This window comes from Natator depressus, chromosome 5 (assembly GCF_965152275.1).
Source record: "Natator depressus isolate rNatDep1 chromosome 5, rNatDep2.hap1, whole genome shotgun sequence".
Lineage (NCBI taxonomy): Eukaryota > Metazoa > Chordata > Testudines > Cheloniidae > Natator > Natator depressus.
Genome location: NC_134238.1, coordinates 64,745,185 through 64,772,956, shown reverse-complemented (window position 1 = coordinate 64,772,956; position 27,772 = coordinate 64,745,185). Strand labels below are relative to the sequence as shown.

Genomic DNA, 27,772 nt, shown 5'->3' with positions numbered 1-27,772 from the left:
AGTGTGGGGGCTTCGGTTCCGCCCGACCGGAAGCGGACGGTGCTGATGTTTGTTTCTCTTCCGCCTGCGCCCGCCTCCTCCAAAACGGTAACGGCAGCGCGCCGGGGCTTGTCCAGCTCGGGCAGGTCCCCAGCGCCCCCAACCAGCTCCTGTGCCCTCCCCGCCGTGCTGGGGGGAGCGAGGCTCCCCCAGCCCCCGCCCCGCCTTCCTGTGAGCCGCCGCTCAGCAGGGCGGCCCTTCGCGCCGCTGCAGGCCGGGTGCGCCGCCTCCTCGGGCTCCTGTGGGCTCGCAGCCGGTCGGTTACACCTCAGCGGTTGTCAGAAACTGCCGAAGGGAAACCCGGCGGCGGCTGCTGCTGCGGCGCGGGCACGTGGGTTTCCCCTGCCCTGTTGAAAAAGCAGTTGTTAGGCAGCTGCCGCCAGTGAGGTGCGGCTGTCACCTCTCCAGAGCAGCCTTCCCAGGCCCAGCAACAGACCCTGTCCCCATGGTTCTCAACCTGCTCTAGCCCCTCCCTCGTGGGAGGAAGCACAAGTCCTGTCTTCCGTCTGTAAGAGTAAGGTGGGGGGGTTAGCACCTTCCATTCCCGTTTCATTGGCCTGTACAAAGGGGCTGGAAAGGTGTGAAAGCGGGAGAAATCTACAGTTTAAGAAAAACTGATTTTATAGGATATGTCTATACTACCCGCCAGATCTGCGGCCAGCGATCGATCCAGCGGGGGTGGATTTATCGCATCTAGTCTCGACACGATAAATCGATCCCCGAGCGCTCTCCCCTCCACTCCTCTACTCCAGCGCTGCAAGAGGCGGAGGCAGAGTTGAGGGGGGGAGTGGCAGCAATTGACTCAGCGCAGTGAAGACACCTTGGTGAGTAGGTCTAAGTATGTCAATTTCAGCTAAGTTATTCACCTAGCTGAAGTTGCATAACTTAGATTAGTCACCCCACCCACAGTGCAGACCAGGCCATAGAAACGTGCCCAGAAATATTTTTCATAATCCACAGAGGTTGATCATGATACACAATTTTGATTCTATGCTCTTGCCTGAAAAAGTACATGTATCAATATTTCCATCTTTAATGTTTTTGAAATAAGTTTTTTAGACTTAGTAAAAAGTTTATCTCAAGTATATTTTTTCTGGGAGTATTCCTTTTTTTCTCTCTTCATATTGTGTGGCACACTAGCAAAATGAAATTAGTAAGAATCATACTATGTGAAGCGGTCAGGACTAGATGACCTTTTGAGGTTCCTTCCAGTTCTAAGATTCTAAGTCTTGGTCCATGGCAGTTTATTTTATTCCATTATACTTCACAATTGGTATCCAGGAGAAAGCATCCTCTGTGGGCTGTCATTGAATTGAGCCTTTTAAAATGGCAATGAACGTATTTCTTAAAAAATATATGTATATACTAGAGATTACACACAATTCTGAACTTTATTATTTTTATTTAACATGTAGAGAATCTAGATTCTTTATTGGTAAATCTGAGGCTGAAACTTTACTTTTTTTCTTGGGACTGTAAAACTATATATATAATAAATTTAGTGCTTGTGAGAGTTGCAAGATTAGCTATTTAGTGCTCTGAAAGTCCAGCATGTTCAGAAGGAGGCAGTGGTTGCGCAAGCTTCCAAACTGACCTGTCAGTGTGCCTTTCTGACAACCTAAATAAAGGGGACCACCTCTGAGAGAAATGGTTCCATTTCCATGACCATCCATGCATATGTGGGTCCCCAGGCTCCCCCTTCCCCCCCACCCCCCGCCTGCTGCATGGCTCCTGGAATTCCCCCTGCACTCCAACCTGCCCTGCTCCCCCTGCCAGCAGAGCTGTCCACAGCCCTGGCTGCATGGGACAGCCCCTTTGGCCACAACAGACATTCACAGCCTGATTGGGGGCAGGGGGGGAGTCAAGTCCACAGCCAACTCTCCACCTCCCACCTCAGCTGCTGGGGCTGTGGTGCCAGCAGGGGTGTCACTCCTGGCCTGGGCCTTTCAGTGCTGTGTCTTCTGTCTCAGCTTCCAAGACGGTCAATAAGCATTTGATGGTGTCTGTTATTTGAGCACCAGTGTTTACTTTCAATTTACTGTATCTTCAAGCCTCTCCTAAAGCCAGTTTTCTTTCCTGGAGGAAAATGTGTGAGGAAAGATATTTTGTCATGTGAGTTTTGATATAAAGAAACTTGCTTGGTGATGACAATTTCATTTGAAATTAATGGCCATACTTGGTCAGACCAGTGGTCCATCTAGATCAGTATCCTGTCTTGTAACAGTGGCCGGTGCCAGATGCTTCAGAGGAAATGAGTAGAACAGGGCAATTTATCAAGTGATCCATCCCATGTCATCCAGTGCTAGCTTCTGGCACTTAGAGGCTTAGGACACCCAGAGCATGAGGTTGCATCCCTGACCATCATGGATAATAGCCACTGATGGATCTATCCTCCTCCTTACCTAATTCTTTTTTGAACCAGTTATACTTTTGGCCTTCACAACCTCCCCTGGCAGTGAGCTCCACAGGTTGACTGGGTTGTATGAAGAAATACTTTCTTATGTTTCTTTTAAATGTGCTGCCTATTAATTTCATTGAGTGACCCTGAGTTCTTGTGTTATGTGAAAGGGTAAATAACACTTCCATATTCATTTTCTCCACACCATTCAGAATTTTATAGACCTCTATCATATCCCCACTTAGTCATCTCTTCTAAAATGAACAGGTCCAGTCGCGTTAATCTCGGCTCAAAGGGAAGCTGTTGCATTCCCTCTGATCATTTTTGTTGCTCTTCTGTGTATATTTTCCAATACTAATATATCTTTTTTGAAATGAGGCAACCAGAACTTATGCAGTATTCAAGGTGTGAGCGTACCATGGATTTATATAGTGGCGTTATGATATTTACTCTATTATCTATCCCTTTCCTAATGGTTCTTAACATTCTGTTAGCTTTTTTGACTTGCTGCTGCATGTTGAGCAGATGTTTTCAGAGAATTATCCACAATGACTCCAAGATCTCTTTCTTCAGCTGTAGCAGCTAATTTGGGCCCCATGATTTTGTATGTTTAGTTTGGAATGTATTTTCCAGTATACATTACTTGACATTAATCAACACTGAATATAATTGATTTTCTTAAATTTCACACTACACATGACATTGTTACAATTGTATCATTTTCAAGGTGATCATTGTGGGTGAGTTTTGTTGTTCTACAAGTTATATATTTTTTCTTTATCCTTTCTTTTTTAAATAATATAAAATCCAAATTTCAGACATATTTCTGTTTTGTTTGTTTTTTTTTAACATAGCTGAGACAATGACAACCACTGAAAGGAACCCCATGCAGCAAATGATTTCTCAGCTGCACAGTTTTGCTGCTACTGGAGACAAGATCAGGTTGACAGCGCTGTGCAGTCATTCTCCATCCCTTATCAATGAAGCTGCTGAGAATGGTTGGACAGCCTTGATGTATGCTGCCAGAAATGGACACTTTGAGATTGTGCAGATTCTTCTTGAAAAAGGGTAAGAAAGTTAAAGGATCCTTTACTTAGGATCTAATCAGGCCCTTTCTGCCCCTTTGATTAATGTCTGTGAATGACCACTATATACAGATCCTTATGAACGTCTTTCCTCTCTGAAGTTACATTCTGTGTTGGGTCTCAGTCAGTTCCTCATGCCAGACTGGTGGAATTCTCCTATCTCTTAAGGTTATTTTCATTCTTGAGAGTAGTGGTAACAGGGTAGAGCATGTGCCGTGCCCTAAACTGGCCATTGCACACCTCCTCTTGCATGTATAAATTGAATATGTTAACTGGAATATTTAGATTTATTAAATTTATTTTTTTCCTCAAAGCCTTAACTCTAATCCAGCACTGCCCTTTGTATTGTAGTGCAAACAGTTTTGTTTCAGTGCTTTTCTTGGCACAGTTGTTGACTAGTACCTCAGTACTTCTGCAGTATTTTCTTTTACTTGTATTTCTTAGTACTCCAGTGCTAGCACTGTTCTCACTGGCAACTGAGTTAGGACACTACTGTGCCACACGTTTTGTTAGAGGATCTTAATACTACTTGATGCTGAATTTCTTTGTTTTGTCACTTGGCACTTATTTCTCAGTTGGTTCAACTCTTACCTCCGTGCACCACTGCCTTACTTCTAAGTGTGGCTTCTAAGGAGAGAGGAAGACCACATAGTATCTTCATACCATGTCAGCACACCAAACCAATGTCAAAGACTGACGACCACGTATGTTGTGTTGTCTGCCTTGAAGTCAACCACAGTACTGTTAGATATGGCTAATAAAATTGTGAGCTTTGAAGGAACGTAAAGATTGCCTCAAAGCTATTGTTTAGACATCCCAGGCAAATCCAACACAAAGCTGGACTGGAATGTTATGAAGTATAAAACCCTCAAAACTAAAGCCTGAGTAAGGGATAAATTTTTCTAATGTGATTGAGCTGTGCTTTGTGTCAGAGCAGAGGGAAGCAAAGTTGACTTTGTCACCTTTTTGCTCCCCCCATTCCTGGAGTCAGCCATACCTGGTCCAGTCTCTGGCTAAATAAGTCATCTGGTGGCTTCTATAATTTGCACAAAGCTATCCACAGCCCCAAGGGACCATTTTGGCAGCCACAAATTGGCCAAACTCACTGGTGGTCTGTCCACATCTTCTTTTAACTCCTTACACCCTCTTTGCCCATCATGGACTGTCAAATGAACCAGTACTGTGACCCTCTCCTACTACTGGATTACCTCAGGCGGTGGGATTATGTGTGCTTTATGATGGGAAACCTTACACCTGCCTTAGAGTTTGGAGGATACCTTCTTTGAGGTAAAAAATGACAGGCAAGATCACGAATACTGAGCGATCTGGATTGATTGATTGATAAGCTGGGGACAAACAATGTGTTTTAATGTAGCCAAATGCAAGATCACATCAAGTCACAAAGAATGCAAATCATATTTACAGGATATGGGACTGTATTCTGGAAAGCAGTGATTCTGAAAAGGACTTAGAGTCTTATGTTAGATAATGAATTGAATATGAGCTCCTAGTGTATTGCTATGGCTAGAGGTACTAATACAGGGGTGGGCAAACTTTTTGGCCCAAGGGCCACATTTGGGTGCGGAAAATTGCATGCAGGGCCATGAAAGTAGGGCTGGGACAAGGGGTTGGGGTGCAGTGTGCGGGAGGGGGTGCGGTGTGCAGGAAGGGGTGCAGGGCAGGGGTTTAGGGTGCAGGAGGGGTGCGGGGTGCAGCAGGGCGTTGGAATGCGGGGTGCAAGAGGGGTTTGGGGTGTCGGCTCCAACCCGGCGCTGCTTACCTGAAGCAGCTCCAGGGTGGCAGCGTGGCGAAGGCAGGCTCCCTGCCTGCCCTGGCCCTGCGCCACTCCCGGAAGCAGGTGGCACTGCGGCTCCTGGGGGAGGGGGAGGGCAGAGGGCATGCGCTGCCCTCCCCTGCAGGCACCGCCGCCAGCAGCTCCCATTGGCCAGGAATGGGGAACTGCAGCCAATGGGAGCTTCAGGGGGCAGTACCTGCAGGCGAGGGCAGCGCGCGGAGCCCTCTGCCCTCCTGTCCCCCACAGGGGCTGCGGTGCCAGCCTCTTCCGGGAGTGGGGCTGGGCTGGCAATTCTGCAGGCCGGATGCAAAGCTCTGAGGGGCCGGATTCGGCCCGCGGGCTGTAGTTTGCCCACCCCTGGACTAATATGATCCTTGGAGTATAAATGAGGAGTAAGGAGTTGATATTACATCTGTATAAAACATTGGTGAGACCACTACTGGAATTCTGTATCCAGTTTTGTTTCCACACAAAAAAGATACTGAAAAATTAAAGGGAGTTTTAAGGCTACAAGAATTATTTTAAACATTATACACAAACAAAAACACCTTACACTGAGCCTCAAGGGAGTTCAATCTATTTATCTTATTGAAGAGAAGGGTAAGAGGCAACTTGATCGCAATCTACAGATGCCTACACAGGCAGAAGATGGGGCTCTTTAATCTAACAAAGACACAACAAGATCCCATGGTTGGAAGTTGAAGCTAGAAAAAATAAAACTGGAAATATGGGGCAAATTTATAACAGTGAGACTAATTAACCACTGGAACAGATTACTAAAGGATGTAGCTTAGGGTTGTCAGTAGGTGAACCGTGGGCCAAAATCTGGACCGCCAGAAGCTTTTGAATGGTCCCCAAAATCCTTTTATTTACTTATCATTTTTATTATTTTCTCTGGAGTTTGGACCTTGACTATACCTTGACCAAGAAATTTGGACCTCAACAAAAAATAATTGACTATCCCGAATGTATATTCTCAGTCATTTGAAGTCTGAATTGAGATTGGATGTCTTTCTAAAAGATGCTTAAATTCAGCCACAAGTTAATGGACTTAAGGTAGGACTCGTGGGGTGAAATACTCTGGCCTGTACGTTAGCCTGGATGATCTTAATGGCCCTTTCTGGTCTTAAAGTCTACTAAAAGTATTTTTTCTTCTACTTTTATTTTCATTTTTCTGGGACACATATTTTCATCTTGAATTGACATTTTTCTCTGGAGCTTTGCTTTCCAAGCAGTCAAAGGAGTTTATTGAAATATTCAGAGGGGCAGCATTTGTGCTAAACATGGTAAGTAGGGGGCTTACCTCTCACTCTGCCCCATTACCCTCAAGGGTAAAAAACCTTAAGAGTTAGGGAAGTTTTGTCAGTCTCTTGCTAAGGAGCTAAAACTCAGAACTGAGATTCCTGAAAGGTGAAAGCTTCAGGAAAGTAGAATTACAAGATGAAATCATTTTCTTTTACATTTGTTTAAAAAAATATTTCCCAATCCAATCTTTACTATAAATTTTCCACTAATTGTTATAAGCAAGCATCAGTACCAACAGAAAATAGCTCATGGAGAAACACAAAGCAGTAGGAACGTACAGGTGAATCTGACCCAATATCTACTATTTTTTTAAAAAGAAAAGGAGTACTTGTGGCACCTTAGAGACTAACCAATTTATTTGAGCATAAGCTTTCGTGAGCTACAGCTCACTTCATCGGATGCATCCGATGAAGTGAGCTGTAGCTCACGAAAGCTTATGCTCAAATAAATTGGTTAGTCTCTAAGGTGCCCCAAGTACTCCTTTTCTTTTTGCGAATACAGAGTAACATGGCTGTTACTCTGAAAACTATTTTTTTTTGTAATTTATGGTGATGCTGTTGTCCATAATCCACCGGGCTTTGTATTTACAAAAACAAGTGCATTCTTTTCCTGACTTCTTGAGTTCTCAATTTCAGAACCTTCTGTTTACCAAGATTGCTATTTTCAGTATAAGAATTCACAGCATGCTGTTGCTCCGTGATTTTAAAATTGTTTTATAAGAAAATATTTTAAACTTGAAGCATTTTACAAAGTGAGGGTCAGATTTTCCCCATACAAGATGATTCGGAGGGCATGTGCTTAGCTCCCAGTTGAGAGAACTGGTGTTGCATGTCAATGAAGAAGTAATTCTAATCGGAAAAGGAAAATTCGCAAGTCAAATTGTATGGGAAGATGGAATGGTTTCATATTATTTATACCTGTAATCTTTTCCTCCTAGTCTGAAACAGATTATATGCTTTGCCCACTACAGCTGCATGAGCTCCCTCTTGCAGCACTGAACATTCAGAGCCAAAGCAAAAAAAGGACCATGTGGTCCACCTGCCTTAGTTCTTTCCCTTCTGCAGGGGAATCTGTTCTCTCTAGGCATGGAGCAATTTCTGGGTTTTGATCCAAGACTTCCTTAATTTCTGGTTTTGTATTGCATTAAAGTTAATTAGGTATTTATGAATTTTTTCGGCGTCCTACTGTCCTGTGACACGAGTAGGAGTAGAGAAGTTATTTTACCTCTGTATTGGGCATAGATGTGATCACTGCTGGAAATCTGTGTCCAATTCAAGAAGGTTGTTGATAAATTAGAGAGGGTTCAGAGAAGAGCCACAAGAGTGATTAAAGGATTAGAAAAACCTGTCTTCATAGACTCAGGCAGCTCAATCTGTTTAGATTCACAAAGAGAAAGTGACAAGGTGACTTGATTACTGACTGAGTGCCTACATGCGGAATAAATATTTGATAATGAGCTTTTCAGTCTACCAGAGAAAGTTATAACACGATCCAGTGGCTAGACAAACTCAAACTGGAAACAAGGTGTACATTTTTAACTATGAGGGTAATTAGCTATTGGAACAATTTACCATGGATCATGGTGGATTCTCCATCCTGGCAATTTAAAAATAATATTTGGATGTTTTTCTAAAAGGTATGCTATAGGAATTATTTTGAAGAAGTTCTCTGTCTGTTATACAGAAAGTCAGACTAAATGATCATAGTGGTCCCTTCTGGCCTTGGAATCAAAGACTCCAACAGTTGGATTTAGCAGGAGAGAATGAAGGTATTGGGACCATTTGGTCATTTTATGATCACATTTCTAAATGTTCAGTGCTGTGAAAGAGTACGTACATGGCCCCAATTGGCACTACTTTTCTAAAGGCCCCCAAAGCTCAATGGCAGTGTGGATGTATCTCACCGTGAGAATATGCTCCAGCAAGACTCTTACAGAATCACAGTCACTATGGTAACCATCATTTTTCTTTTCTGTTTATAGGTGTGACAGGTCCATTGTCAATAAATCAAGCCAGACTGCACTAGACATTGCTAAATTTTGGGGGTATAAGCATATAGCTAATTTACTAGCAAATGTTAAGGGTGGACAGAAGCCTTTTTTCCTGCCAAATGATGCAATCGAGTATGAAAATTATTTTAGCAGGACACTTCTGGATAGAAGGAGTGATAAAAGAACAGATTCTAAATGGTTAAACACAAAACAAAACCATCCAGCCACCGTATACATCCTTTTCTCAAATTTAAACCCACTGGTCACTTTGGGTGGAGGGGAAGATGGTTCCCAGCAACCTGAAGTCAGGCTTTGCAGGCTGTGCCACAAGGATGTAAAGGAATACATGAGCCAGACTGAAGAAGTCACCTTGATTTTTCTTGGAGTAGAACTTCAGTTGGCTACTCTGAGTGGAGGAGTTCTGAAGGAAGATGAAGAAGATGGACTGGTTGCTTGGTTTGCCCTAAGCATAAATGCTACCTTTGCTGAACAGTTTAAACAGAAGCATGAAGACTGTTATTTTCTTCATCCTCCAATGCCTGCACTGCTGCAGTTGCCTGAAAAAGAAGCTGGTAAGGTGTCCAAAATGTAACTTTTAGCAATTGTCTAATCAGAAAAGAGTGGATGGGAAGTGGGAGCAAGGCCATGGAAGGGCTCCTGTATTGGCTCCTATTTTCCTCTCTCCTACTGATTAGTTGCATGATCTTCAGCAAATCCTTACCCAATTTGTGTGCCTCTGTGATGCCCATAATAAGCTGTAATAATATATATCTTCCACATAGGAGAGTTTTGTTGTTTAATTGTTTGAAGTATGTCTTGAGATCCTCACATAAAAGGTACAATGTTTTTTATAGAACGATTGAATTAAAAAAAGAGAGCCAACTAGTGCAGGCAAATTCCATTGTTTCCAGGGGTTTTAATTAAAAGTGTATGACCTGATTTTTTCACTAGCTACAACTGGTCTTATAAATATTTGCATACACAGTTGAAAGATACTAATGTCTGCAAAACCAGGCAATAATATTGTAACTGTATGCAATATCTGTGGGGAACATGTTGTGTTAAGTGTATGAGTGGTTTTTGTAACACTGGCCCAGGGATTTTATTTACCTCTAAGTGGGGAGGGTTCCCTACTGCTCCACCAGGAACTAAAAACAATAGGGGGTGATTAAGGTGAATCACTTAATGATAAATACCCCCCCAAAGAAGTACTGTCCCCTGGGAAGGCTTTCATATACTGGTTTAGACTGGGTTTTCCAGAGACCAACGGACAAAGAAAGAGCTTTTAATGTAAAAAGACTGAGTTTAAATTAGCTCAGGACCATCTTTCTGAACCAGCAAACAGGCAGGACCTTCTATCCAAGATGGGCCCCAACCCTTTCAGAAGGATTAGAAAGTCTGGCCTGCTAGGGCCCCATAAGACTGATTGGTGACTCCCTAGTATGTTTAATGTTTTCTTTGTTTTCTCTGTAATGCTTTTACCTTAAGAATAAATGTGTTTGCCTAGAAAAATCTCTGTTATAATTTGTAGCTGCTAGCAATAAATACACTGTTTATAGCACTTGGAGAGACAGCAAAGCACAGGCAATGGCCTTTAGGCAGACTGGCTTGCTTGGGATATTGCAGTGTAAGGCAGGTCGCTGTGCAGTCTTAAAACTCCTGGTCAGGATGGAGAGAGACACAGGACTCCCCCCAGAAGAGGTGCTTGCTAGGAGCTGAAACCTATAGTGGGTGCTATCTAGAGACCATGGGAGAGGGAATACAGGTACAGTTACCCCAAAATTATTATGTCCTGCACTAGTGTAAATGACTGCACAGAGTTCAGGACAATGCAGCTCTTAAATTAACATAGTTAAAAGGGAAAATAGATAAGGGAATTTGAACAATATGAGAGGTTTCAGAGTAACAGCCATGTTAGTCTGTATTCGCAAAAAGAAAAGGAGTACTTGTGGCACCTTAGAGATTAACCAATTTATTTGAGCATAAGCTTTCGTGAGCTACAGCTCACTTCGAAAGCTTATGCTCAAATAAATTGGTTAGTCTCTAAGGTGCCACAAGTACTTCTTTTCTTTTTGAACAATATGAGATTATCAAGAGGACATTTTAAACGGTGGTTTTAGTTTGATTTTCCTGTTGAATTACGAGAATTTTCTTGTTGTGCTATATATTTTAAAAGATTAGAAGGCTTGTAAATTGATTTTATGTGATTCTATCATTTTGGTGCATTCTTTTAAAGGAGTAGTAGCCCAGGCTAGATCTCTTCTAGCATGGCATAACCGATACCAATTCTGCCCAACATGTGGCAGTGCAACCAAGATTGAAGAAGGAGGCTACAAGACGACCTGCTTAAATGAAGACTGTCCCAGTCTTCAAGGTGTTCATAATACATCGTACCCAAGAGTTGGTAAGAATATCATAAAAATAAACAATTGGCTGAAGAAAACTGGCTTATATCATAGAATCCATCTAGTCCAATCCCTTGCACTGAGGCAGGATTAAGTATTATCTAGACCAGTGGTTCCCAAACTTATTCCACCGCTCATGCAGGGAAAGCCCCTGGCAGGCCGCGTTAGTTTGTTTACCTGCCGCGTCCTCAGGTTTGGCCGATTGCGGCTCCCAGTGGCTGCGGTTTGCTGCTCCAGGCCAATGGGAGCTGCTGGAAGCAGCGCGAGCCAAGGGACATACTGGCCGCTACTTCCAGCAGCTCCCATTGGCTTGGAGCAGCAAACCGCGGCCTCTGGGAGCCGCGATCGGCCGAACCTGCGGACGCGGCAGATAAACCGGTGCGGCCCGTGAGGGGCTTTCCCTGCACAAGCGGTGGAACAAGTTTGGGAACCACTGATCTAGACTATCCCTTATAGTTGTTTGTCTAACCTTGTTCTTTAAAACCTCCAATGATAGAGATTCCACAAGCTCCTTACGTAATTTGTTCCAGTGCTTACCTGCCCTTACAGTTAGGAAACTTTTCCTAATGTCTCATTTAAATCTTCTGTGTTGCAATTTAAACCCATACTTCTTGTCCTGCCCTTAATGGATTAGAAGAACAATTTATCACCTTTCTCTTTATACCATTCTTTTACCTATTTGAGACTTCTTATGTGCCCTCCTCAGTCTTCTCTTCTCCGGATTAAACAAACCCAGCTTTTTCAATCTTGCCTCGTAGGTCGTGGTTTCTACACCTTTAATCATTTTTGGTATTCTTCTCTGGACTTTTTCCCGTTTGTCCACATCTTTCCCAAAGCATGCTCAGAACCAGACACCTTACTCCTGTTGAGGACTTATCAGTGTTGAGCAGAGGGGAAAAAATTACTTCTAATGTGTTTCTTACAGCACTCCTGCTATACATCACAGAATGATGTTTGCTTTATTTTCAACAGTATTACATTTTTGACTCTCATTTAGTTTGTGATCCACTATAGCCCCCAGATCCTTTTCTGCAGTACTCCTTAGCCAGTCATTTCCCGTTTGGTATTTGTGCAACTGAGTATTCTTTCCTAACAGCAGTACTTTGCATTTGTCCTTATTGAATTTCATCTTATTTATTTCAGACCATTTCTTATTCCAGTCCTGTCCTCGAGCCCCTCCCAGCTTGGTGTCATCCACAGACTTTATAAGTATACTCTCTGTGCCATTATCCAAATCATTTCTGAAAAAATTGACTAAAACCAGATCCAGGACAGATCCCTGCCGGACCCAACACAATATTTCCTTCCAGCTTGATTATGAACCACTGATAACTACTCTCTGAGTACAGTTTTCCAGTCAGTTGTGCGCCCACCTTATAGTAGGTTTGTGTAAGCTGTATTTCTCTAGTTTGTTAATGAGAAGGTCAGATGAGACAGTTGTCAGCATGCTTCAGTGGGTCACAGCTGAGAATACCAGGTTCAGGACAAACTGCTGAGAAATAGGGTAGACTAACCCCAAACTGGTGGTTATTCTATTCTTATACCACGCCAGTAACAAAAGTAAACTTCTGTCTCACCACGTTTGTTAACAGGAAGTCAAAGATGCAGTCTCCTTAGGCATTCCAGCCATTGTTTTACCACCCAGACACTGGCCTCTATGATGAATGGTTACTGAAAATCAGTTTAATCAGATATAGAGTCCTCTAATCCCAAGAGGTCAGCCACATAGCCAGGTCAATATATAACTCAGATCTGTCCCAATAATCATGCTGCTGCCAATCCTTTAGTAACTAAAATCTAAGGGTTTATTAATAAAAGAAAAAAAGAAGAGAGTTAAAAATGGTTAATAGATCATATACATACAAATAGTTGCACAGTCCTTTTATTATGTTTGTAGCAGTGAATGGAATAGACTGCTAGTTTGTAAAGTCTCCCTGGTAACTTCCAAAAGATTGGAAAGTCCTCAGTCCATAGTTTAAAATGCTCTGTTTTGTTGTAAGTCCATACTCCAGAGAATCAGGGTAGGAAAGGAAAAATGGAGATACCTCAGGGGTCTTTTACACTCTTTGCCATATGCCTGGAAAGTTACTGGCTCAGAATGGAGTCCAGAGTCACATGAGCATATCACATATCCTTACATGCTTTGATGACTCACATGGGTAGCCATTACCCATATACTTGCTGAGGTATCCTCAGGAAGGCTTATTGGGCGCAATGAGTTTCTTCTGTGGCCCACTGTTAGAGTGAAGTGTCCTTAATGGGCCATCAAGCTTGACTAGTCCACTCACAATGGGCTGGCGAGAGTGGATGTAAGCTACCTTGTTGTTGTTACTCCAGGAGCAAACACATCTGAGATAGAAAAGCAAAGCCAATATTCATAACTTCACATGGATTTAAACAGGATAATCTTATTTAGCAAATCATAACTTCTGCATTGACACCTTAAATGATATACTTTGTACAAGATTTGTTGCAAGTGCATAACAGTGGTATATATGATCATATTCAATCATACAGCATCAGAAAGGTATCAAAAGCCTTACTAAAGTCAAGATATATCACATCTATTGCTACGCCCCCATCCACAAGGCTTGTTACCCTGTCAAAGAAAAATGTTAGGTTGGTTTAACATGATTTGTTCTTGACAAATCCGTGTTGCCTGTTACTTAGCTGATTATCTTCTAGGTGCTTACAAATTGATTATTTGATTTTTGTTTGCTCCATTATCTTATTCACATTATATTATTATTCACCACTTACGTCACTGTATTCATGTATCTTAATCCCTTTTAATTCTCCAATCCTCTTCACTCAGTCCCTCCAAGTCTTTTTTTTAACTATCTCGCCAGACCTCACTCTGTCAGTTTTATTCAAGATAAAGTAGTCCAAGCTTCTCTATCTTTGAGTTGTGCATGACAAAAAAAAAAGTTTTAATTCAACTTCAGCCTCTTGTGTTTCAATGCAGGCACTAGAAATCCTATGTTACAACAATGTAAGCAAATTATTAACATAACATTATTAACATTCTCCTCTTCATCCACAAGCATCCAAGCCCTCATCTTCTCAGGTCTTGATTATTGCATCCTCCTTCCCTCTGGCTTTGACAAATCCTATCTATCCCCACTTATGTCTAATCCAAATGATGGTGCAATAATCGTTTTTCTGGGACATTGTTTTGACCACGTCACGCATCTCTCTGTGTTCCTCCACTGACTCCCCTTTCTCCACTGCATCAGTCATAATCTAGTTGTCTTTACTTTTAAGGGCCTTCATGACCTAACCCTGCTCAACCTGTCTTCTGTTAGATGATATAGGGACATTGACTCAAGCCTTTATTCTGCAAAAGATGCCAGTTTTGGTTGTCCCATTTTTTTAAATTTTCCAGCAAGCACCTTCATGCTTTCTCTCATGCTGTCTTTCATCATAAGAAAGGCTTGCCATAGATATCCACAAAGCCACCTCATCATCCTTCTTCAGATCTTTCTAAAAACTCATCTGCTATTTTGTTTACAAAAAAAGTTCTACAGTGCTTAGGCGACTGTTATTGCTGCCAACACTCTTTTTCATGCTTTTGTTTCATGCTATTATTTCCTTGTGCCATCTGTTTGTTTTATCCACCTGTTGTCTGTGGTCTGGTACTTAGATTGAAAACCCTTCAAGGCAGGGGCTGTCTTTGTATTATATACTTGTTCAGTGCCTCATACAAAAGGCCTCAGCCTCTAGGTGCTACTCTAATACAGAAAATATTACAGTGTGGCATCATAATGTGCTTACATCTTACAGTCTTAAATAATTTTTAAGACAGTAAAATGATTCTGCAATTAGTGTGTAAAGGCCTGCCCCAGAAGAACTGCAACAGTTCTAGAAAATCCATGATAAATGGTGACCCTGGCAAGAGATCTCATAGAACTAGAATCTTTTCTTTTGTTATCCATGTAACATCTGCATTTGGAAAGTTGTTTGAGAATTTGTTGTCTTAAGCTTGTGCCAAAATCCATAATCTAGCATCTTTTTACTGTAAAGGTTAATTTATAGAATTGTTTTGCTTGGCATTCTGAATGTTGTACATATTGTACAAAAGGTAGTTATTTCATTTAATTGTAAAAAGATATTTAGATCTGTACTGTGAACTAGAATAGGGACAGCTGTGCAATAGAGAGGATACTTACTTCAAAGACTAAAAAAAACTATTTTAAGTAGCAAGCTTTTGTAACAAACAGGTAAAATTCAGGGCGGAAATTGCCTGCTCCTGAAACCCTTGTCATGTAAAAAGATATGTGCCCATAGGTAACAAATGAGAGAATTCTATCCTTTCTCTCCAGTTACAGAGTTCTGGACTCTCTGCCAGGGAAATATAAAACATTTGAAGTAACATGAATAAATTAAACAAGTAAACAGCTTTTCTACCTATGCCTTGTCATCATATTTTTCCTGTCTTTCCTTCTTAGTCTCTCTCTATCCCCCTTGGCCCTTTACTGTATGGATAATATATTTTCCACATTTATTTTCTTGAAATCTATGCTTTTTTTAAGTCCATTTAGGTTAGTTAAATGGCCCTCATTACCTTAGTATCTAAGCACCTCAGAGTTTTTAAATCCTCACAACACCCTTAAAGGAAGGAAGTACTATTATCCCTGTTTTGCTGGTAGAGAACTAAGGCACATTGAAGCTAAGTGACTTGCCCAAAATCACACAAGAAGTCTGTGGTAGAGCAGGGACTTGAACTGTAGTCTCCTAAGTCCTAAGTTCCTGTCTTAATCACTGGACCATCCTTCCTCTCCTTAGCCTTTCAAAAGCTTGAGTTACTGCATCTTTCCTCTCATTCCATTGTCTCTCCATCTTTTTTCTTGTATCTTCACCTTTTGATCTCTTTTCCTTTCCCCTCAATCTGTAGTATGTCCCTCGCAATCATAGTATGTTTTATGTCTGGCCCTTCTCTCTTGCTTTTTGTCTGTTGCTTCACCTTTTTGTTACTCCTACCTGCTCCACTCGTCTCTTGTGCTCTGTGGACTGTGCAACTTACTAAAATCGTTAGTAATTTTTTCTTTACAGTCTTCAACAGGACACACTAAGAAAAGGAGTAAGATAAAATGAAAGATTGCTGAGCCAGCATTTGTTGGTGATACCTTTTTCTAATAAAGCTGGCAGCCAGCAGGACTTGAAATTCTGCCATGTGCTCCATGGCAGGTACTTTTTGAATAAGGCACCAATCTTTGAGAAGCATTTGCCTAGTGAGATTGATAAATCAGTCATTCTAACAGAGGGGAAAATACAAGAAGGAGGATCAGTGAGGCAGGGAAGATAAAGAAAGTAGGATGAATACCAAAGCAGAGAGAGAGAAAGGGAAGGCAAAAAGAAAACATAGATTTTAGGATGGTTAAATCAGGGAGAGGCAACCAAGAAGGGAAATAGATGACTGAAGACTGGTATAGAAAAAGGGGAGAGGCTCAATGTAGATATGATTGATGGAAAGTGGAGAAAATAAAACAGAAAATTAAAAGAAAGAAAAAGACACAAAAAGGAAGAGGAGAGGGAAATGGATAAAAATCCAAAGGAGAAAATGAGAACTAGAAACCAAGAGAAGGAAATAAAAGGGTAAAAATGAAAAAACATGACAACATTTAGATCATTATAATAATAATATCTAGCTCTTTTATAGTACTTTTCATTTGGAAATACATCCCACAGATCTGTGACTGAGGAAGAGGTGATGGCTTATCATCCTTGCTGTTGAAATTGTTGCTTTCTGTTGGATGTGTAACTAGGTTAATGCTGTGGGTACTTCAAGAAATTGCATGCAGTTGCAGGTAATTTATATCCTGGCTCTCAAGCCTGGGCTAGTTAAGTACACCTATTAGGCACGTGTATTACAAAAATAGGTGAATAGAGATCTCGTTAAAAAACACATCTTGATAATACCTGCATTGAGGCATCTACGGAATTGGAATTTCAAGCTCTTAAATAAACTAAATCTGTATTTACACCATGAATATTGAACAAAGGATTATACATGCCTGCAATTTGTTACTATATTTTGAGCCCCAAAAAAGTTTAAATATATTTCTTTCACGTGCATTCCAGATCCTGCAGTGATAATGCAAGTCGTTCATCCAGATGGGAACCAGTGCCTTTTAGGCAGGCAGAAGAGGTTTCCTCCTGGCATGTTTACCTGCCTTGCTGGATTTGTAGAGCCTGGTGAGATTTTTTTCATGACTTTAATGTCAATTCATTTTATATTTCTATCCCAGCTTACACTTGAAATTGCCTGGAGCTTTTCAAAAGGATTTTCCTGCAAATTGATTTTAAATAGCACTGTACTTTGAAAAGAATGTCAGAAGTTTGGTCTACACTAGGTCAACTAAATGTGTATATTATCTATTAAGTATGTTTTATAATAAATATTCCACACACCTTACATATTGGCAGTTGGGTTTTTTTAAGGAACATGTGTCAACTTGAATATTTTTTAAGGTTAATTTCAAAAAATTCCATTTTATGATAGAACATCCCATGCCATAAGTTAAAAAAAAACTCTTTATGCATCTATATAAGGATTTTTTTCTATTCCCCCTCATGGTATTTATGAGAATACTTTTGGCCAGGAAGAAACTGAAATTGAACTCAGCAGGACTACTCATGCTTAAAATTTAGCATGTGCTTAAGTTTTTGCAGGATCAAGGCGTAAATGACTGTGCAGAGGAACAGTGAAAGTTCAAAAAGCTTTGTAAAATGCACAAGGTAAAGTGAAGATACTTTTTTCTGCTAGCGGTTTTCAGCAATAATAGTCTCAGGTAGTAACATAATTATAGTGGGTACAAAATTTTCAGACAGAAATGAGATTTTCAGTTTGTTGGCATGCCTTTCTGCTGAAATCTCTTTTCCTTTATTGTCTAGAGAATTTAGTACAAATAAACTGTACTCATTCACTACTATGAGGTTTTGGTACAAATGAACAGCAGGGGAGAAGGAGGGCACTTGGCTGCGCATGTTAAGGACAGAGATTAAGGCTTAATATTGAATTACTTGTTTTTTGTGACTATCCACAACTATGATTAAAACATAGTTTTCTGTATTGACTTTTCTTTGTTTTGGAAAAAAGGGGTAAAAATTATTTCACGAAACACTTACTCTAATGCATCTTATTCATTAAAGAGACCATAATGCATAGCTAGGTCCAAAAATTATCTGTGTGACTGACTTCTGCTATGTAGTTGAATGAATTGGTTCAGATAAAATAAGAATTGACTCAAATATTATTTTAGAGGTAGAAAAAGTTTGGATTTTTTTTTTTTCACTTCCTCACTTGTCCCACCTTCCCTTGTATTTTTCATTGTCGTATCTCTTTGCACTTTTTGGTTTTGAGTGGACATAAAGTTCTGAAATACAAGGACATCTGTTCTGAAATACAAGGAAATATCAGAGTATTTCCAGGCTGAATTAAAGACTGTATTATTGGAAATCTCATGAGCCAGCATATTTTCATGCTATCTTCATACCAGTTTTGCTTATCAAAGAGACTTGGCTAGTTTGGATAAACAATCAATGAGCTTCCCAACTCTTCCAGGTTCACCCGTGAGCTATTTATTTACTTGAGAAACCTTGTAACAATCAAGTGTTGGAGAACAAACATAAATTATGAAAGAACAGCCTCTTATCTGGCAGCTAAGCGCCTAGTTGGTTGAACTCAACCTTCTGCATTAATGGGCTAGTCTCTTACTAGTCAGAATAGAAAACATAAAAGATGCACAGTATATTAAGATCTGCCTGAGAGAAATTCCAATGACTGCAGATCCAGTTTAAACTTCAGAGAAGGGAATTTTGGAAATATCTGTAGATAAGGCACTATGTTGATGCATGGATTATCTACTTTAAGGAGCCTTTGACCACAGAATTTAAGGAACAGGTTAGGAGTTCTCATATAACAGTAATGCCTATGTTGTAATTTAATTCGGGCAGGGAAGATGTCACTTGCATATCTAAAGCAAAGATGGAAGAAAATAATTTGGATATTATCCACAAAAGAAAAGTAGCAAGAGGCACTGCCAGGATATAATAGCGCTAGAATTCTGAGTTTCATATTACTGTACCAAGGGGTACTAGTCACCATTCAGTTTGGCAGAAGAGTGGTGTATTTCTTTATGCTAGAGATCTTCCAAGATAAAGGTGACATTTATTCATGTTTTAGTCTTACCTGACAGCTCATCCTTTGATGAACAAAGCTGCTTCTTTTATGGGAAATATGTAGGGTACTAGAATCCTAAAGAATGTAGGCCAAGATTTTCAAAAATAAGAGCCAGAAGGTAGGAAAATTAAGGAAAAATGTAACTGACTTCGGCCATTTCCCATGTACAAATAATATATTATAAACTTATCCAGTGCACGTATGCCCACAGTATATAAATATGAATGTTCCTGAGGGTCGAGTTAAAGTTTTCCATTATAATTTGAGTTAGAGGAATTTAGTGTCTGTTTTGTGTTTCTTTATATTGTGAGGTGCAAAGGAGGCTCCTTGAAGAGAGGAAGAATGTGTCAGAGTGGGTAATGTAGGCATGTGTTTGAGTGTATTTGAATATCTACCATCTTTTTACTGTTGATTGTCATACTTCGAAAGGCTTTGTTAATTTTTAAACTGTAACATTCCACACTATTATAGTCATAGTACAAACCTTAAGTTAAAGTTAACAAAATTATTTACCTGTTATAGTGAGAAAACGATTATTTGTTTCAAAGTTAATTTGAGGTAAAGTGTGTTAAATTTTCTGTACATTTCGCATAGCAATTTCAAGGACTAATGATAGCTTTACATAGGAAATAAACATTATGATGCTGGTATTCTGATATTTTTATAGTATTTATTTTATTTTATTTTTATTCATTTTGAAAATGTTGCTTTGGTGCCTGCCTTTCTTTTATTACACTGCTGATTCTCATACTTCAGATCTGTGTGCTACCCTGGGAACTGGACGCCTGTAGATAATTGTTCAAGGCAATTTTAAATCTTTTGAGTCAGTTCAAAGCACAGAATGTCATCCTTGCTTAGAGAATTTTCATCAGATGCTTGTTCTTTGCCCTGTTTGATTAGGGGAAACAATAGAAGATGCTGTTCGAAGAGAAGTAGAGGAGGAGAGTGGAGTCAAAATTGGCCATGTTCAGTATGTCTCTTGTCAACCATGGCCAATGCCCTCCTCCCTAATGATTGGTTGCTTAGCTGTTGCAGTGTCTACAGAAATTAGAGTTGACAAGAATGAAATAGAGGATGCCCGTTGGTTCACTAGAGAACAGGTAAAGTTCAATTTAATTTCTTTCTCTCGTTGATTGTTCTGTGATTGTATCGGTTCTGGTATACAATAGGGATGCACTCTTTTTCAGCAAGTTGAATAGGTGTTTATACGCACCACATCATACAGTGATTACATTGTAATTGTAAATTACACATAGCCGGAGAAAGATAGCTACTCATAAAAGACTGCGTGATGAATGCTGTGCCCACTGCAAGCCCATTTGAAGACATTCTTGCCGTTCTTAACTATTCAGTGCTTCTCTTGGGGCAGTATTTATTGTTAGTTATTATAGTACCTTTCTATTTACTTCCTTGAGTTTTGTTTGGATCTAGATCAGAGAACTGTTAAGTAGCATTAATTTTTGAGCTTTTTCTAAAAAAAAAAAAAAAAAATTTTTTTTTTAGAAATACTTGTACTATTTTTTAAGAGATTAAAAAAGAGGATTTGTTATTTTTTGACATATGTTTTTCATACAGTTTTAGGCCCCAGTCATCCAATTCACTGTGCATGGGCATGCCCTGTGTACTGTGCAGCACACTCCAGGATCAGATTCTAAATGGGTAAAACTAGAAAACTAATAAAAAACACAATGGATGGAATTTTAAGCATAACTATAAGACAAATTACACAAGGCTTTTTTGTTGTTGTTGCTCAATTCCTTCCCCCACCTTTTCTGTTGATTAACATTTACATTGTTATATATACTTTATATACTTTAAACTGCAGTAGGGTCCTTAATGTCTTATATAAGTGAAGCAAATGTGTCTCTATACATTTTGTATAAGTAACAAACAAAAACTACATTCAGCAACAGTGAAGATGGCATCAGGCCATATCCTTCCACCTAAAACCTTAAAAGCATGGAAATAAGTTATGGGGAAAGATATGTGCATTCTTTTCCACCTTCATATTGCTTTCACTTCCATCTCCTACAGATCCCTGCTCTGTTTTTATTACAGAATTCTTCACTATCTGAAGGAAAGAGGAGTTAGTGTGTAGCATCAGCGCAGCATTTATATGCTATGCAGGTGTGCATTTTATTAGCATATTAAAACAGGACTTTTTTTTTTTTGGCCTGTATCCTGTATGGTCATGATAGAAATTAAAATAAAGTTTATTGAAAAACACATGTATGCATCCAGGTCAGTCTGAGTAATACAGGAGTACCCCAGTTATCTGAATCACCTACTCATCTGCATTTCAGTTTGAATAATCAGAAGTTTAGAATATTGGGATTCTCCTGTCTTTAGACTGTAAATTTCCTTGCTGGTTTCAGTCTTCTGTATGATGTAAGTTGTGCAGGAGTGAAGCATGCAGCTCCACTCCCCATGTACTGAAATCCTATGTGAACCTCCATTTTTACAAGGCAACATGCTGTAGTTTAGTGAATAGGCAAGTTAGGGTTTTCAGAGTTCAGTAAATTAGAATTCTATGATACATAGGGCCTAAACCTAGCCTACCTGTGCATTACTTTTTTTTTTGTTTCTCTGTCTAAATTTGTAATGGAAATGGAGAATAATTTATTTTCAGATTTTTCAAAAGGGAGTGTCTAAAATTAGGTTCCTAAACCTGTATGTAGGCACTGAATAAGAGTTGCCTGATTTCCAGAAGTGCTGAGCTCCCACAAATTTTATGAAAGTCAAGGGGAGGTGCAGGTGCTCAGCACCTTTGAAAATCTTTTATTTAGGTCACTTTTATTTAGAAGCCTAACTTCAGGTATCTGTTTGCCAATTATTTTCATAAAGCAGAAAGTAGGATGAACTGGATACTTTAAATACAGTAGAGATTTCTCAAAAGATGATTGAAAGATTATGGGGCAAATGTAAACTTTCAGTGAAGTTTCACAGCCTTACACCAGTTCTGAATTTGGCTTTACATGTTGTAAGAGATTTGTGTATTATAAATAAAGTTAAAATTTTGGTCACAATTATTTTTAGTAAAAGTAAACAGTGATCTGTTACTAAAAATAATGGGTGGGGGGGAGGGCTGACAGCTCCGGGGCCCCCACCACCCTAGGGCACGGGGCTGAAGCAGAAAATGTCACGGAAGTTTCTGAAAGTCACAGAATCCATGACTTCCATGACAATAGCTTATCCTTAATTATAAAGAGTCTACCAGAAACTAGTTTTAAAATAGTGTAAATATGTTCATAGCATGTAAATCACAATTTTATAAGGTGATGGTCCTATGTGAATGTCTTTCTGTAATTGCAAGGTAATACACATTGGGAGGAGTAATTTTAACTAATGTACACATTTCTGGGTTTTAAATTAAATGTGACCACGTTGTAAAAGACCAAGGCATTGTTGCAGAGAATTCAGTGTAAATATCTTCTCAGTCCTCGTCGGAGGTCAATGCCCCACACTCCAAATGGTAGGAGAAAAAATGATATAGAAAATAATAATAAAAATATTATAATGCCACTATAGGTAAATATCAAAGATGCACCCTCAACTGGACTGTGTTCAAGTTCTGCCATTCCACCAGAAAAAAGATACAACAGAATAGAAAGTGATCCTAAGACAAGCAATGGAAGTGGTTAGAAGAACAAAAAGACTTCCATGTGAGGAAAGATTGAAAAGGATTGTTCAGTTTAAGGAAAATACAAATAAGAGAGGTCACGATAGAGGTATAAATTAATGAATGATATAGAGAAAGTAAATTAGGAGCGCCTCTTTACTGTTTTTCATAATACAAAACCAAGGGAGCCATTCATAAAAATAGACAGCAATTTTAAAATTGATAAAAGGAAATGCTTTTAATAAACACACCATATAATCTCTGCAGCTCATTGCCCCGAGGGACCGTTAGGCCAAGATCTTAATAGGGTCACCCATCTTTCAAAGCAGTAGCAAATGTTGGGGCTTTGAAAGTCAGTTTCCCATTAAAGAAGAAATCAGTGGCGTAGAGTCTGGGTATATTCTTAGAGCAACTTGTTTATTTTAAACGATATGTGCAGGTTTTAAACACAGATGTCACAAACAGCATGTGGGGTAATCCCTTTTTGTAGGGATTTCAGGCAGACACCAAGACCTGCTTTTCAGGAGCAACTCTGCCTCAATAATTTAATTAGTAAATTCCATTACTGCTTACCACAGCTCCCCAAAAATATGTATCAGAAAAATAAACAACACAACATTTTCTTCCCAAACTAAAAGCTTGTTCACACACAAAGAAAAAGAACTTGTAAGATAGTGTAACACCAGGAATCTTGTGATTCCTGCCCTAGCAATCAGCTACACAAAAAGATTAGACATTTATATGGTTAGTGAGAATGTACACAGTTTCTTTAGAATAATAAGCTTGCAGGCTTTAGGACATAATTCACTTGCTACCTGATGGGTTAAAAAGCCTTTCCTCTTGTTTCTTGCACCTTCCTCTGATGCATCTGGTAATGGCCTCACTCAGAGAAATGATACTGGACTTGGAGAAGACCACTAGATCACTCGTGTATGGAAATTCCTACGTTCATGATAGATTCCATGTGTTTATAAGATTAATTTACCAAAACAAAATCTGTATGTATTGCAGGTCGTGGACGTTCTCATTAAAGGAAACCAGCGTTCTTTCTTTGTGCCACCGCGTCAAGCTATTGCATACCAGTTGATAAAACACTGGATTGGAATGAATGCTCACCTTTAAATTCAAGGAACTGAGTTCTTTGTGTTAAATTACTGTTTCCAGTGACTGCTAACTTAAATAAATTAAAAATAATTGGTCATTTAGTAAAGTGTGTGACTACGGTAATTTTTGAGTTTCTTAGTCCTTTGACTCCTAAGATATACTTGTACTCAGTGATTCTTTTCAGAAATTTGTTGGAGTGGGACAGTGACCCACTGATTACCCCAAACAAAAAAGTCAACATTAAAGTATCATTTTGAAGGTTTTTTATGATCAGGTTATTATTCTGCCCTTCGCTATCCCTCCTTTTATTTTCCAGCACTTGTCTGAGCTCTTCTGGATCTACTATTTTTGTTTGAGACATTAGGTTAAAATCAGCCCTGGTGTAAGTTGTGACAACTCCGCTGATTATGCCTGCTGTGACTGAGATTCTTTTCCTCTTTTTACCTGCAGTTTTGTTGTTTGTTTTTCCTTTTTCTCTTCTGTTTCCTCTTTCTTGTTCTGTACCTTCCTCACTTTCCCTTTTCCACGCTCCCCCTCACTTTTGGCCGTTCGTCACTCCCCCCTAGCCCAAGGAACACTTAGCATTAAATTTTAGCAACAATGTTAGCATTTAATTCTAGAAGCTCTATTAGCAACAGGCATCACATGCTGGTAGTACATTCATTAGAAGCTAGGTGTGTAATGCTTTTTATATCTTACATGATTAGTGTTGCTTATGCTAGAGTTTGAGCCAGCAATCTTATGTGGATCCTGTCAACTCACTAATGTATTGTCCAAAAATTATTTTAAAGACCTTTTGCAATATTGTGTTTGCAACAAATGGGGGTGCTCCATAAGCCTAAATATTAGATACTGTTATAAACAGTCACAGACTTGTTGACTGGTAGACAGCAAACAAGATTGCAGTTGATTGGCTTCTTTGGTCAGTGCAAATTTGTGTAGAGACTTCAGAAGACAAGTAGATTAAACTAAACAAAAAAGACACAAGAATTAGTGACATTTCATCTAAATACAAAATAGTGTTTTCTAAAATTGGAGGCATTAAGGAATGCTGCATATATAAGTAATGTATCATCAAAAATGTTAGGTAACTTAAATATACCAAATCTAAATGTAATGAAGAGAAGACACATTTTTGAAAAATAAAATATTAATTTATTGATGTATGGTTAAAGTTAGCAATTTACAGTACTTTTTCAGATTTTGTGCCTTAATTGTAAATTAGTGACGAGAATTCAAATTACTTTCTTTCAAAACGGAAGGCTATAAAGTATACACTTGTTTGCAGCAACACCTTGTAAGAGCAACATTTCCCCTGGGAACACTTTCCTTACTGCGATTTTTCCACTCGGTAACAGCAACATAGCTGCTGCATAAGAGCAACATTTGTGACATCACATCCAGGAGTGAGGGGAGCATGTATGAGGGGAGATTGGGGGGTGAGGGGAGCATGTATGAGCATTGCTCCCCTCCCCCTCCCCCGCACTGCATCTTTCCACTCCCAACCCTGGCCTTTCACTGCAGCTCCAGAGTACACATCCCCATCCACTCGACCTGTCTGATCAAGCATGCACAGGAAAAGCAGATGGGGTTGCACTCAAGGACTGGAGTCAGCAGGGGCCAGTACTCATAGGGTGCATCTTTCCTCTCTTCCCAATCCTGGCCCTTCAGCGTAGCTCCAGGGCACATAGCCCCATCCACTTGCATGCCTGACAGAGCCTGCATGGAGAGCGTGTGTAGAGGGCAGTTTGGAGGAAGGGTCTGGAAGAGGGATTTTTTGGGGGGGGAAGCTGGGGTCAGGGCAGCAGTAGAGGCACAGCTGGAAGGTTTCCTCCCTCAGTGTCTGGCTTGCAGGTGGTGTGGGGAGGAGTGTTGCTATTTTGTGGTGGGGAGTATTGGGGACTCCCCTTGTACACTGAGTTGTCCCCACCATCTCTGTTGCCAACAGTGGGGTGTTGATGTGCTGTTTTGCACTGAGAGGTTGGGAGACCCCCCACACTACAGGACACTGACCTGCCCCCTTCCCATCTCCGCTGTTCATGCTAGGAGCCCACCACCCTCCTTTGCAGGCTGTGCACAGTGCCCTCCCCAGCCATCCATCCCTCACGAAGGTGGAGCCAGCGGGAGCATCCTCAGCTTGTCCCCAGCAGCCAGGCTCGCTCAGCCATGTTGCTGACTGAAGGGTCCCTGCCAAACCCAGGGTTCTTCAAATGATGTCCCTATGGGTGTTCCACTGTAGGTGCGGCAGCACCCCTTACACCTGAGATTGGAGATCTTCAGTAGCAGTGGCCATTGGACTGAACCTGTGCTCCTCCCCTTCTCGCACTGTGAGCGGCATCTCTATATAGTGCTGTGCGGTCCAACCTTCTCAACCGCCTTTGGTCTGGGACGGAATCCGGAGCAGAGCCCTTCTATCCTCTGAGTCATTAGATAGCACCCTTATTTGTTAGGTTAGTAGTTAATCATTTCCTTTAACCGTCCTCTTCCGGCAAAAAAAAATTTTTTTAGATTGCATTTTCCTGCCCTTCCCTATCAGGAAGCTCTTTCCCTCATACTTATGCTCAGATCACCTGGGTTTAAGAGGTGCCTTTCATGCCATGCAGTCTTTCCTGTGAGCAACAGCCACCCATAGTGTATCTGCTGCCTTGGGGAAGGACACATCGCACAGAAGTGCGCTCATTGACACAACTTGGCTGCCCTGGCCCGAAAAGACCGAGACATCTGGCTGAGACTTTTCATGGAGAGAGCCTCGTGATCAGCCTCAGAATCCATTCAGTCCAGGCACTTCCCCTGGCGTGACTGTCACTTACTGTATCCTTCTAAGAGGAAATCCTCTCTTTCCCGCACCTACGGGAAGAAACGGGCTACCACATCGCCCTCTGAGGAACTGCCTGACAGAACACCATCTTCTGCAAGGTCAGTAGTCTCTATATCTTCAGGGGTGAGATGTAGCTCCCGTGACCATCTGAGTACCTCTGGTACCAGAGCTAAAGAGAGTCTAAGGACCCTAAACAGGTAGAGACAAGGTGACCACAAGGCAGTGAGAGACGTTAAAAAAATGATATCGACTGCCCCACCAAATCAACTTTGAGCACTGCAGCACCAACAAAACCATCACCACCACCATCTTTATTAGCACCGACCCAATCGGCCCCAACCAAACCTGTGGTACCGAGTAAACCCTCTGCACCAACACGACTTCCTGCACTGACAAGACCCTTGGCACTGGGTAAGCCCTCTACTCCATCTGCTGGCCATTTCAAAGAATGCATACCTCCCTCAGCATCGACACAACCATCAGTATTGATGATGCTCCTCCCTCCTTCACAGGAGTTCAGATACCCTAAAGATGTGATGGTATCTGATATGCCTGATTCACCGCTACTCAGACACAAGCTCCCTCCACTCATGCCTTTTCTCCAGAGTCACAGCACTGCTCCCTTTCCGCTCCGAGGACAGCACCACCTTTCCCCAGTGAGGAAGAGGAGGGGGAATACTCCATCCCACGCTCATATTCAGGGCATCCTCTACGCATCCTCTACGCATCCTCATTATTCACAAACCAGAACCGAACCAGGGCCCTGTTATGGACCTCCATGGATGCAACCATATGTGCCAATCCCTCCACATTGGCCATACTGGGGTCCATGGGCCATGTACGGAGCACAGTTCCCAAAGCCTCCCATAGAACAGAGCTGGAGACACCCACGCTTGCCATCTTCATCAGTCTCTTCACCACCAGAGGCCAAACCACTCCCAATAGAGGACCATGAAGAAGAATAGGAGTAGGAGATTACACCACCACTCCATTTTTTCTTCCTCTTCCCTCAGTGAGACTAGCATGCCTCCA

General features: G+C 40.7%; 1 protein-coding gene across 6 annotated transcripts; it reads left to right on the top strand.

Annotated features, from left to right (window-relative positions):
• Nucleotides 1-23,986, top strand: NUDT12 (nudix hydrolase 12). Of its 6 annotated transcripts, XM_074952918.1 has the most exons (9): nt 1-87; nt 3,292-3,505; nt 8,604-9,184; nt 10,849-11,016; nt 17,099-17,212; nt 19,507-19,551; nt 20,100-20,299; nt 21,258-21,326; nt 23,830-23,937. In XM_074952918.1, exons 2-8 carry the CDS (start codon nt 3,300-3,302, stop codon nt 21,288-21,290), a joined length of 1,347 nt encoding a protein of 448 aa, XP_074809019.1. In that variant the 5' UTR covers nt 1-87; nt 3,292-3,299; the 3' UTR covers nt 21,291-21,326; nt 23,830-23,937. The 6 variants fall into 6 exon arrangements, with proteins under 6 accessions (XP_074809019.1, XP_074809016.1, XP_074809020.1 ...); XM_074952915.1 differs by lacking the exon at nt 21,258-21,326 and having other exon boundaries at nt 23,830-23,986; XM_074952916.1 differs by lacking the exons at nt 1-87; nt 21,258-21,326 and adding an exon at nt 634-863 and having other exon boundaries at nt 23,830-23,986.
• Nucleotides 23,987-27,772: the final 3,786 nt, after the last annotated feature.

Coding starts and splice junctions, on each gene's coding strand:
- NUDT12 (XM_074952915.1), top strand. CDS start 3,300: ATGACAACCACTGAAAGGAACCCCATGCAGCAAATGATTTCTCAGCTG. Junction 3,506..8,603: donor CAGATTCTTCTTGAAAAAGG/GTAAGAAAGTTA, acceptor TTCTGTTTATAG/GTGTGACAGGTCCATTGTCA. Junction 19,552..20,099: donor GAGAGGAAGAATGTGTCAGA/GTGGGTAATGTA, acceptor CTGTTTGATTAG/GGGAAACAATAGAAGATGCT.